Here is a 13,291-nt window from a genome sequence, read left to right on the forward strand (position 1 = left end):
ACACAAACCAACCAGATCAAATTCTCCCAAATAAATTTCTCTAGATAAAAGTTCGGAATTTTCATGGCGTTTACTCAAATATTAAAAGAAAAGTAATTAAGGTTCAACTTCGCCGCTGGCAGACTCCGCTAGCCCACCGGTCTAGATAAGGGTTAAATAAAACCTTTCCGAGCCAAAAATCGAAACTCTAAATCTTATATTCAAGAAGGTAGTACAGATGCATCATTTTCTGTTGCATTCTGGAACAGGAGCATTCTGGTCTTCGCTTAACCATTGCTACATCGAAAATCGAAGGAAGTGGTGAGGGTAGCGTGGCAGAGAAGTCTAAGGCTCTGGATTAAAACACCAGTATCTTAGAAGGCGTGGGCACTTAAAGACGATGCCTACTTTTGTTACTTACTGCGCATGTGTTCTGTACACCTCGAGATACTCGGGTTTCCTATGGGTGGTGCCTACTAATACAAGGATATTTTTGCGCGGTTTAAAACTATGTGGATAAATCAGGACTTGGCAAGTGCTCTTGGTATTTAAAATAAAATTGGGAGTAACCATGCACTTTTCAGAGGTAATAAAGCTTCAATTTGATAAAAAAGGGCCATAAATTGCTTTGTATTTTAACGCTTTTTAGAATCATTGTTTTTTAATTACTAAGAAATGCGTGGTTACCCCCAATCTTCTTTTTGGCTTCCAATAGCCCTTGCTAAGATCTGCTTTTCCCACATAGAAATAAACTGGCAAAATACCTCTGTTTTAATGGGATGCTTAGCACTGCTCATGATTTCATGCATCATTAGCCGGCGCACATACAGCAAATTGCGGTTTTCCTTTCACTGGCTAAGTTTGGAGGAAGAGTTAACGTTATTAATCATTTCCCCGTCAACGAATCCCATGATCTCTATTTAAGTTATTATAAAGATAAGACGTTCAATAATATATCTAAAATTGAGTAATTTTTAATCGTTCAGATTTGAAAAGTTCTAATACAATCGCTATTACAATCTACAGTCAGATATATTACTCTATTGCCTCATCAGTTTTAGATTTTCGGAAACATTAAAGCCTTTTATTTCCAAAATATTTGCTCTATCACATAAATAATACTTATAGCATGTTATTGAAGTATAATGGTGCCTTTCTCCTTGTTGTAAATTTTTTAATACTAGTACTGTCACAAGCTAAAAAGTGGTTCTATACTACAGCCCTTGAACGTTAAAAAAAGCACAGCGAACCCCTCTTTTTGTACACGAACTAGACGAAAATAACAGCTATGTAAAGTTTCTTAGTCATCTTTATCATATTTGTCATCGCCACTGTCATCACCACTGTCGTCATCTTTCTTGTCATCTTTGTCATCATCTTTATCGTCATCTCTGTCATCATCTTTCTTGTCATCTTTGTCGTCATCTTTGTCATCGCCACTATGATCATCACCACTGTCATCATCTATGTCGTCATCTTGTCATCATCTTTGTCATCACCACTGTCATCACCGCTGTCATCATCTTTCTTATCATCTTTGTCGTCATCTTTCTTGTCATCTTTGTCATCACCACTATCATCACCACTGCCATCACCACTGTCATCACCGCTGTCATCATCTTTCTTATCATCTTTGTCGTCATCTTCGTCATTATCTTTGCCATCATCTTTCTTGTCATCTTTGTCATCACCACTATCATCTCCACTGCCATCACCACTGTCATCACCGCTGTCATCATTTTTCTTATCATCTTTGTCGTCATCTTTCTTGTCATCTTTGTCATCACCACTGTCATCACCGCTGTCATCATCTTTCTTATCATCTTTGTCGTCATCTTTGTCGTCATCTTTCTTGTCATCTTTGTCATCACCACTGTCATCACCACTGTCATCACCGCTTTTATCATCTTTCTTATCTTCTTTGTCGTTATCTTTGTCATCATCTTTGTCATCATCTTTTTTGTCATCTTTGTCATCACCACTATCATCACCACTGCCATCACCACTGTCATCACCACTGTCATCATTTTTCTTGTCATCTTTGTCGTCATCTTTGTCGTCATCTTTGTCATCATCGTTCTTATCATCTTTGTCGTCATCTTTCTTGTCATCTTTGTCATCACCGCTGTCATCACCGCTGTCATCATCTTTCTTATCTTCTTTGTCGTCATCTTTCTTGTCATCTTTGTCATCACCACTGTCATCACCACTGTCATCACTGCTTTTATCATCTTTCTTATCTTCTTTGTCGTTATCTTTGTCATCATCTTTGTCATCATCTTTCTTGTCATCTTTGTCATCACCACTATCATCACCACTGCCATCACCACTGTCATCACCGCTGTCATCATCTTTCTTACTATCTTTGTCGTCATCTTTGTCATCACCACTATGATCATCACCATTGTCGTCATCCTTGTGGTCATCTTTGTTGTCATACATGTATTTTTCATCACCACTCTCATCACCACTGCCATCCCCACTATTGTCAACGTCTCCTTTCGTATTCTCTTTTTCTGGTGGGCAGAAAATTGAAAGAATGCAATGAAATATAAAAAAAATTATAGCGGATCAGGTGTTGGAGTAATTTCTAAAGGATTTTTAGGAATGTGGAATATGATTTTCCCTTCTCACAAGCAACAAGACTAGCGGAACACAGATACAATGTCGGAGAGCTGGCGCCATCGGCGAAATTTGTGTCAAACTTTCTAGGACTGCGAACTAACTAACTGACTAACTAACTAACTAACTAACTAACTAACTAACTAACTAAGTGACTGACTGACTGACTGACTGACTGACTGACTGACTGACTGACTAACTAACTAACTAACTAAAGTCGACGCTCATTTGGAGGGGAATTTCGTATGTCTTGGATGCACTTCAGAAGCTCAAAAGACGGTGAGTAACTCAACTCAGTGTTTACTTTTATTGATCAATTAAAACAATAAATGGTTTCTGGAGCCCCCTCCTTCTAAACTTAGTATGACATTTGATCATCCGCCCATAGATAGCACAATAAAATAGAACGTGGAAAGTAATGATATATCCAATAGGCGTTCGTTCGAATTTCGCGACGACGCCATTTTGGCTTCTTTCTCTCTGTTTTAGTATGGTGAGAATTCAACCTTAAAACCAGAACTTTTGAATGTGAAAATTCTCAGAAACACTTAACATAAAACAAAGAAGTTAATTATAATAATAGAACTTTGGAGCAGAATGGCATACATATAAAGCATAGTGAAGAAAACCGCGGACATTAGTATCCAATGGGGCTCGTTCGAATTTCGCGACGTTGCCGTTTCGGCTTTCTTTCTTTTTTCTCTTTTTTTAACTTTCCATTTTCCTCTAGACGAAAACACCATGTTCGTAAAATATTACTCATACTAGAAGCCAAATTTTGCGACGGCTTAAAGAGGCGGTGTTTCATATTTTTGTGTCACTCTAAATGGCCAAAAAACATATTTAAGTCGATGGAATTGTTAAAATAACGGTTCATTTTTGTTAACAATAACCCTACTAGTGCACGGAAACAAGTATTAATTACGTTTGCCTGCGGATGGAAAGGATAGAAATGGCTTGCAACTTGAAAAAATTGGCCAATTTTTTCAAGTTTGTTTAGTGTATTTTAGAGAAGTCGTTAAAAACTGATTATAGTTAGTTCTTCATTGGAGAAATCTTAACGGTGTTCCAAGAGGATTTTATGCTAACAAAAAGGTCTTTCGTGAAGTATTTGAGACGTTTTGAACAAAATACAGTACAATCACCGTGACAGTGCCCCTTTAAGCAAGACAATTGTTAACAAGTTTTAGGAATTCTGAAACTCTTCGAAAATAAAAGGCGTTTATCCAACATTGCTGTTTCACCAACTCTGCTTTTTCCCTTTTGTTCTGGTTTTTAGTTTGCCTTTTTCCGTTCGTTTAACCCACTTATTTTCTATGAATTAAAATTCAATATTGACGAATTTGATTAGGTAAAATGTCTAAAATTGTTCAGTTATAAAAAAATAACATAGAACGACCTTACAGTGCATAGAGCATTCATCTGATAGGTTAAAAAATGTCAACCACGAACTGTAGTGTTCTGTGATGGAATGGGCTTTTATAAGTTGTTAACCTGAGAACAGGCATCATTTTTGTTAATTAACTTGCACATAGTAGGATCTTTTGTTTTTCGGCGCAATTGATGATTAAAAGGTTTAAACTTTCCTTTAAGATTTTGGGAGAACTCATTTAACTATAAGTAAACTAACAAAAGTTGTCAACGGCAATTCTCTACAACTATTATATTTGAGAAAACTTTGTGGCAATTCTTTTGACTTCAAGGAAGACGTAATAAGTGAATATAAGCATTCCCTCCACTAAACTTTTGGGTTGTTTGAGAAGCAAAATATCATGTTGTGGAAAATCCCCAAAATGCATGCGTCCTTTTCTTTGACTAAAAAAGACGATTGACAAATACTTTTGTTTCTAGTAATGCTACTAGAAGAACTAAATTCAGGTTAGTTTAAAACGATCATTGGCGCAAAATTCGGAGATGTTAAATCTTACCATCTGATGGCAGAGGCAAACTCCAGAGTGGCGTGAACAGGGCAGCAAGGCAAAGAAGAAGTAAAGTCTTGGAAGCCATTTTCCGCGATTTCGATGAAGTCCACCGCTGCAATGCTATCTCGACTTGAAATGATTTACCCGTTTTCTTCCAGCAATTTATAAGTGTCTGGAATGGAGAAAGTCATTTAGAATGCAAACGTGTGAGGAAAAAATATATTTCCTTCCCTCTTCAGTACAAGTACCAAGACGTCAAGATATGAGTTTTGCGTACTATTTGTTCTCAGGGAAACACAAAATAACACTCCAGAATTATCGTAAATTAGAAATATTCTGGAAAAAGATTTTTGCTATTTCCGATACACTTCCAAATCCCCTCTCAAGAAAGCGGGGCTTCCTTTTTTTGACAGGCTGATAACAAAATTTAGTGATCAGATGTACTTGACGATGCAAATCTAATTTAATACTTGTATAATATATCCCAAAATCCAATTTTCTGTCGGATGTCATTCATAAAGTTCCATCGATCTGAGTGTATCATCATTCTTTATCAGACTAGCCAACACGGTACCGAAGAAGGAAACTTTTATTAGTATTTTCCCGGCTTCCTTTATTGTGGTTTAAAGGCGGTGTGAAGCCAATTTAGACCTAATCTGGACCAAAAATAACTTAAATGCTATGTCACATACTACAACGAAAGCAATACAATATAAGTGGCCATATATTAAAAAAAAGGATATTTTGAAAAATATTCTGAGAAAAACGTAGTAAGATTAGACGCTTGCTTTTTATGATGCTGAAAAATCATCAATTTTTCTAATAAAGCTATGTTTTGCTTGAAAAAAAAAGTATCAAATTGCCAAAATTGGATAGATTAAACAATTTTAAGGATGTATAAATCACTCGGCACAAAGACAGGACCAGCAAGATTATGGCAAACGATTTCCTGTGTTAGTAAAGCTAGAAATTTCATCTGGCGTAGTAACTTATGACTTATTTGTTAGTTAATCCAGCAAAAAACAATCCCGGTGTCATTCACTGCCCAATTTCTGAAATGGCCAGCGGTGAGAGTATTGTTCAAACGAATTAGTTCAATGGCGTCAAACTTAACTCTGAATGTAACAATTGGGAAAAAAGCAAGATCTTCCTTCCATATCACATCTACAGAAATGTACATACAAAATTGTTTTCATGGCGGGGAAGCCTGAATAATAAACCGAGGGTAATGTAGTCCAGGTTTCCCCTTTGGTTAAAATGTGGCAATACAGTTTTGCACCGTGGAAACATAGTTAATAAAAGGCAATGGTTTATGAAGCTAAACAAACTCTTTTGTTATATGTTTCTGTTAGCGTTTTTGGCCTCGACCGTGCACAAACTGCAATATTCACAATAGATTTTGAAATGTGTTGGAGCATCTGACCAATAGAAACGTTCCTGCTAAGATATTCAAATGTGGTGTGAACGTTAAAACAAAGGATTGTGTACGGTCGCGGCCATTCCAACATAAACTGCAACACTATTGTCTTCATGGCAAAGTTACATAACCAGTCCCTCAATTAACTATGGTGGAACGAACTAAGTACAGCGAAAACAATGCACAATAGTTACATTACTTGTTAAACGGAGAGATAGTATTAGGCAACTAGAGTTCTGTTTTTAGAGAAGATTCAAACATTGGGTTAGACCGTCAAAATAATTCCAGAAAAGACCTAGAGAAGAAATTTAAACCTGCGAAAGAAAGGAGATGTTATGTTTTAAATCTGGTGAATTCATAATAGATTAGATTTCCACAGTCAGTGGCACAGGTAAAAACGAAAAAAAAAAAAACAACAACAACAACAAATGCGACATGTCTTCCACGATTCTCCCGTAGCTCATATAGAAGATAAGTTTGTTTGCTTGAAACCAGGTTGGATAGTTCTGCAAAAAGAGAAAATGTATATTACTATCGTCTGCAAACAATAGGAATTTTACTACGTAAGTGGAATTTACAGAGGTCATTTTTATAAAGAGGAAATACAATATCAGCAAGGGTTTTTTTTTACCGTAAGGAAAAAACAACGGGACAAAAATAGAATCTTGCGAAATTATAACGAGAGTAGTTCAAGACACTAAACTGAACAAACTGTGTTCTATTGTTAAAATAACTAAAACAACTCTGCGTATATCATCAAACTTAGTAAAAATAATTTCTTGGTCCACTCTGTCTAACGCTTTGAAAAATCAAGAATAATGCTGGACAGAGCAAGTTCATTTTTTCTTTTTAGAACAGAGGTTATGTTTTCAACAACAACTTGAATCATTGCCGAATACGTTGTGGGGTGTTTCCTGAAGCCATATTGTGCTCCTAAAACAAGAAATTAAAACAAAAAAGAACAAGGTAAAATTGTAACTGATCGCTCTGCGTTTGCTCAATAATAGTGAGTAGTCCTATTTGACGACTGGAATTCAATAAAAAAAGCCGAATTAATAATGAGGGTCAAAGAAGGACAAATAAGGGCGATACATTGCTCAATGTATTCATTCGTATCCCGCCATGGCGGGTTTCAAATATCTCCTCTACAAGGTACATTGCTTTTTCAGCCAAATATTGGAGAGTACAATCAATGATTTCGGAATTTATTTTATTTGGGATCTGGAAGACATCTTTGCTTTTTATTTCCAATTGTTTATATTTTAACCTAAAACTTTTCAGTTTTTGTTCACTATTAGCCAATTTGTTTTTATTAGTCAAGAGTTATATCTATCACTGTGTGGTAGTATTGCGGTACTTATGTGCAAAGTTAAGTACGGCCTCACACCTGTTACCGTTTCCGATCTCTTTGTCCGCAAAGACCCCACACACTGCTTTCGGAACAATGATTTCATCTTACCACGTTTTAACACTACACGCTATGGCACTCGCATTTTGTTAGATATCTTGGTCCATTCCTTTGGTCAAACTGGTGGTCAAAACTGAAGAGATTAGCCTAATCTAAAAAAGTAAGAAAATTGAATCTAAATAACTATCTTAATAACAGCAGCAATTGCTATATGCGACGGAATGGTGATCTTCAGACAGCGTTAGTATAGTTAATATTTAGCTGTTTTTAGGCGATTTCAAGAGTGTGCTGGAGAACCCAAGGCTTGTCCATTGCATTCAGCAAGGAGGGAAAACACAAATTTGCTAGAGCCGGCGACACACCTGGCAATTTTATGCGCCAATCGCGGCGAATTTGATTGCCTGTCTTTGATTTTTTCGCCAACGATTGGTGCGGTCACACTTGGCGACTTTTTTCGCCGATCACGGCGATATGGCAGTTTTAAAAATTCATGTGATAAAATCGCCCAACCTCATGAGTTGGCTTTACTGGCGATTCGCAGTAATGACCGTAGAAAATCGCGGGAACGGGCACACTTGGCGAATGCCGGCGAATATAATCGCCGATATCTGACATGCCAGATATCGCCGATTTTATACGCAGATCGCGGCGATCGGCGAAAATCGCAATGGCTGCACCGAGCACACCTGGCGATTTTCGCCGATCGCCGCTATCGGCGTATAAAATCGCCAAGTGTTTCGCCGGCTTAAGGAAACCATCGTATTCTTTATTTGGGTCATCGAAGTTGTATAAAGCACCCAATGTGTCTTTAAATTTCGCTTTCTTTGATTAATTAAAATGCCAAAATACTACTCTCTTGTTGTTCTTGCCCCGGTTGTTTGAAGAGTGGATAAACGTCTCCAGCGGATAAGCTATATTAGTTGGAGTCCACTTTATCCACTGGATAAGGAGTTTAGCGAGGTATCTGGGGCCTGTTGTATACAATTAGTAACATAAGAAATTGCAGTAAATGGGAAATGGTCTCTAACAACCTTGAAAACAAACCGCACTTGCCAGCTTGTTAGGAACATTCTTAAATATGTTATCAGTTGAAGTATCTTAGTTAGAATTTATTCTAATTGACCTTGAAATGAGTAAGGGAGTAACATAAAACAAATTATATTATCAACGGATTTGCCCGTATCTGAGTCACTCTTGCTGTTATGAAGATCAAAGAATCAGGCCACCGCACTCAGTTACTTTAATAAAATTGGAATCGGTATACTATTTACTGATATTTAATGTTATTGAGATGATATCGATAAAAGAGCGTCTAAGGGACATTTTCCAGTTAGTAATCGATCCACGAGTTACAAAACCCTTTTCATCTCCTGTAGTGTATAAACAAAGGGAAGCAAGTTGGGACCATCTCTTGGGATAACCATGCATTCTCAGTTATAACTAAGTGACAACGACTCGAAAAAGTGTTAAAATACTAAACAATATGTGACCATTTTCCCCAATTGAAGCTCAATTATTGCTAACAAATGCTTGATTATCACTAAATTCCTTTTTGGATTCTAATTACCCTTGCCAAGACCTGCTTTACTGCAATATTGAAATGCCAACTAGCATTCCAAGTATAATATTTTAAGCATAGTTATTTAAGCTTTCTCTGCGTTATTTTGCTGTTGTTTGTTGAGAAAAACATTCTTTCGCTTTTTTCTATTTACGAATTCTGAGTGCTCTTATGTCAAATGTCTGAAAGAGGACACGGATATACGTCAATAGGGTCTTAATAAAACGCCAAATGTATTGCATTAGTTGCAAAAATTATATGTCATCATTATAGTGATCAACTGACAAAGGAAATTAATGCATTAAGTGGTAATTGACAAAGCATGGGGTCAACTGCCTGGATATTAGCTCTTTTCTTGCGTTTTTATCAGCAATGCAAAACACGCTTGGTCAAGAATTGATTTATAACTTTACCGTTAAGGTTGATCAAAAAATGAGACTAAACTCTTCTGTTCCTACAGAAATCTTATCAGGCGCAAGATTTCTTTTTAGTAGAATTAATTAGTTGAGCTTGTAATCTTGAAAAAGTAACAAGCGACGTTAACTTCTACGAGCTCTTTCTAAAGTGCTTAAGATCCAGTGAAAAGCCTACGCGGTCTCTCTGTTCTAGGTTTGTGATTGCAGCTTGACGACGTTTTCATAGTTTTGCCCATGTCTTTAAGCTATTTTCCCATCTAGTATGATTTTATAAAAGGCGTTCATCGATGGTCCTCAGGGGTGTTTCATTTTCATTTAAACTTCATTTGACTACCTCAATAATTTCTTTTAGATTTAAAGGTGCTGTTTGTTGTTTGGTGACATAGGAGGTTCGTGGCCCACAAAACCTCCATCTACTATGTTGTTGGTTCGTCTCGTTGTTCAATCCCTCAAAATACAACACATCCATCTGATTATTGCTTTGTATAAGGATATTTATTTGTATTATAACTTAGAAAGGGGATATTTTGTTGTAAATTGTTCCTTTATTGCGTAGTTGATAAGTTTTAACACCAATACTGACAAGTAACACATATATGGTGACCAGAAAGAGCCCTGGTGGAAGAGCAAGAAAGACTTACGTGCAAAATTATGTTAAAAGCCAGTGGGGAGCTGAAAGCTTTACTTGAATTGTCAAAGTTCACAGATACGATTTTCTTAAGTCTACATATTATTTTAAGTGCGGGTCATTCAAAGCTCGAACTCGTGAACATATTAATTCAGTCCACGCCATAGCTAGGCACAGTTTGAAGATCCTGGTACCGTACTAAAGTATCAATAAAGCCAAAACCCGTAAATCTTTTGGTAAAATATGTGTCATATTACAATCGGCAACCTAAGTTTCTGTCACAGAAAAAGCCAAATTTTTCTCACCATCAGTTCATAGTTGCTCTTTTGCGGAGTCCCCTGAGTCTTGCTTTTGCAAGGACAATCACAGCCACTACCATCCTTTTGCTTGCTTTTACTCGCGTACTTGCAAGTGCAATAATGTATTTGGTTCTCCTTGTTCAGGAGTCGAGTTTGAGGTCTCCACCAGTATCTCGGCTTTGATATTCGATTGCGTCGATGAACAACAGCTTCACAATACCGATCAAAATCAAGTTTTCAAATCCTTCAAACTTAACGAAAACATGAACTAACTACTCACCTATAACTGTTGCTCCTTAATAGATAATCTTCTTGTAACCCTTCTAGGGAAATATTTGACTCTGTACGTTATAGTCTCACATATGAGTGCCATGAATGTTCGATCCCAAGGCAATAAATGCGCGCAAAGCATGCCGTTCGACATAATCTTTAAATGTATGGGTTCTTTCCTTCTGTGCGAGAAAATCGTGGACTAAAGACTGCCGAGCAATGAAAGCTCACTACGTTTTACCTTCCCAAAGCGCTACCTGGCCACCATTTGCAAAGGTAAGAGGTCTTCCGAATTGCTTAGCATCGTACCGTACCAAAAAGCCTACAGAACTGAATTGCGTTACCAGGTCTAGTCAGTCCTGAATGCCTAAACGTTTTCAAATCACATTATGCTTTTGCTTCCCAGTACTTTACAGTGCATTTAAAAATGCACTCTTCATGTCTCATTTTTCCCGTTAACATATCTGGTCCACCGACAAATATTCCCTTAAATGCTCTGATAATGCTCGTTATTATTCAGGACATTGGGCATTATACGACTGTGCAAATGTGATCATGATGTGCTCAATATTCTATTTCTGTTCACAACAGATATTCTACAATTTCGTGTGTTGGTGAGAAGAATGTAAAACGTAAGAACTATTTCCTGTTTTTGTGCCACAACTGAGACTGTACTTAAATGTGAATAGGTTGAATTACCTCTCCTGGTTTTCTTCTTTAGTTCCTGCAGGAAATTCGTAAAACAGTCACTTCCTGAGTAAGTTAGCATACAACACAGACAAACAGTAAACTGTTTGTTTGCACACGAAACAGACAAAACAAGAAAAGTTGATTGTTATATACATCTAATAAAGAAAAAAAATGCAAGTTTGATTTATGTAATGTTTAAAACACGAGCAGCAGTGTTTTATCGGGATTTTAAACCACTAGGCGCAGCCGAAAACCACGTGGCGCAGCCGGGTGGTTTTAAACCCGATAAAACACGTGCTGCGAGTTTTTTGAACTGCTTCAAAAACATACCTGGAAAAGCGTGTGTCAAGAGAGTTCATAACAATGATGCTTTTGTGAATGTTGGAAATTAGCATAGGAGAAAAACATTAAACACCGCATACTAATAAGGAAGAGGTTTTATCGGGTTTTAAAACCACTGTACGTGACGTTTTATCGACCATTTGATAGGTCAATGGTCTTATGAATTATTAATGAGTTTTTGAAGAACAAACCAAAAAAATTAAAAATAAAAGAAGATTCACCTGCGCTGTAAAGCTTTCTCCCGTTTGAAAATCACACGAACACGGATACTATCTCATTTACGCCACATTGAACGTTCTTCTGTCATGTTTGCAGAGAAACTAGATTATTTTTCTTTTTTTTTTTTTTTCTTTTCAAAGTTGAGCGAGAATGGTAGAAACGGGATTTTTCTTTAACATTTGCTGACTTTAGTGACGGGTAAGTAGAGTTCTTGACAGGAATGAGAAAAAGGTCTTGGTTTTGAAATAATGATAACCATCCTCGGCCTTCATTATATTCATTTTCTATTCTAAATTGTCAAATGGCTGTGGATTGTGGTCTTATTGACTAGTTCTAGTTTTACACTGAGAAGGAATATATTCCTCCTGAAAAGAAACTCTCCAAATTACTCAAAGTACCTTAATAATAATAATAATAATAATAATAATAATAATAATAATAATAATAATAATTTATTAAAATATAATAATAATTCTTTATTGCTATTTACAAATTGCTATTTACAAGTTAAAAGTATATAAAAAAGAGCTTTTAAAAAACCTATTCACAATTCATTTCGATTAAGAAGAAAGATGATATTTTCAAGCAATAATGTTTTTGTAAAGAAAACGAAAAACAAAATGTCATGAAGTTTTTAAAAAATTAAATTCGGCATTTTAAAATCAGTTCCACTTGATAAGAAGAAAAGAAAAAAAAAAATAAAATAAGCATCCCTCAAATGCCCCCTTCTGCAGTTTCAATGTCAATGTCCGCGTTCTTGATGTCACGTTGAATTCTTCTTAATGTCCTAGAACCTCTAAGACAGACGAGTGCAGATCTTAACAGTGCGAATGAAATTCGGCATCTGGTCCATGACATGGTTTTGGCATATTGCTCCCCTTTCTTGATAGCAATCAGCTCCGCTAATCGACTATGGTATCTCAAACATTCATTGTCCATTCCGTCGATTGTAATTAATAATAATAATAATAATAATAATAATAATAATAATAATAATAATAATATAATAATAATTATATAATAATGATAATAAAAATAATGATAATGATGATAAAAATAATAATAAAACATCGAATTTGTATCAACAGTTACTGCAACTACTGTATAGAGGAGAAGTGAAAACAAAGTTGGGGGATGTATAAGATATCTTAGCTTTTGCTTATGACCTTTAACCAGGAAAAACATGATTTCATAGAACAGCAAAGGTAAATTAATCGACGAACATGGTTTTAAAAGCGCCTTTTCGTTGTTTTAAAACAGACGTTTTGTAACGTTTCAAGATTAAAACATTAAATATACAATGGTACTCACCTAACACCCAAGGAATTAGCACAAAAAGAAAAACAACTCTACAGTAAATGTTAAAATAAAGCTCCATCACAACGCCGGATGTTGCAGACAGTGACACCTGAAACTACTAATCAAGAGGTGGCTTTTTCCGTAAATAAACAGAGAAGCAGCCTCTACAATTGCTGTCAAACTAATTTCTTACCTATTGCCCGATGTTCATCATCGAACCGC

At 36.2% G+C, this 13,291-nt stretch overlaps 2 protein-coding genes across 7 annotated transcripts in view; both read right to left on the minus strand.

Moving 5' to 3' along the window:
- Positions 1–933: 933 nt before the first annotated feature.
- The window catches only part of LOC146477157 (uncharacterized), a 44,446-nt gene continuing 32,088 nt past the window's right edge, over positions 934–13,291 (minus strand). The window contains exons 5-6 of the mRNA XM_085113526.1: positions 1,264–1,344; positions 934–1,231 (exon numbers count right to left, since the gene is read on the minus strand). Of these exons, the coding sequence (XP_084969652.1) occupies positions 1,280–1,344 (65 nt within the window). The 3' untranslated portion in view covers positions 934–1,231; positions 1,264–1,279. The remainder of the gene's footprint in view (positions 1,232–1,263; positions 1,345–13,291) is intronic.
- LOC146477158 (uncharacterized) overlaps positions 1,333–13,291 on the minus strand; it is a 30,156-nt gene continuing 18,197 nt past the window's right edge. The window contains exons 1-4 of one of the 6 annotated variants that reach the window (XM_085113633.1): positions 4,530–4,656; positions 2,382–2,495; positions 2,115–2,330; positions 1,333–2,030 (exon numbers count right to left, since the gene is read on the minus strand). In XM_085113633.1, coding sequence (XP_084969759.1) covers positions 1,444–2,030; positions 2,115–2,330; positions 2,382–2,495; positions 4,530–4,608 — 996 coding nt within the window. In that variant the 5' untranslated portion in view covers positions 4,609–4,656 and the 3' untranslated portion in view covers positions 1,333–1,443. The other 5 variants (XM_085113635.1, XM_085113634.1, XM_085113632.1 and 2 more) reach the window with 5 other exon arrangements.

Source organism: Pavona decussata, unplaced genomic scaffold (genome assembly GCF_977016875.1).
Source record: "Pavona decussata unplaced genomic scaffold, jaPavDecu1.1 SCAFFOLD_71, whole genome shotgun sequence".
In the NCBI taxonomy this organism is placed as follows: domain Eukaryota; kingdom Metazoa; phylum Cnidaria; class Anthozoa; order Scleractinia; family Agariciidae; genus Pavona; species Pavona decussata.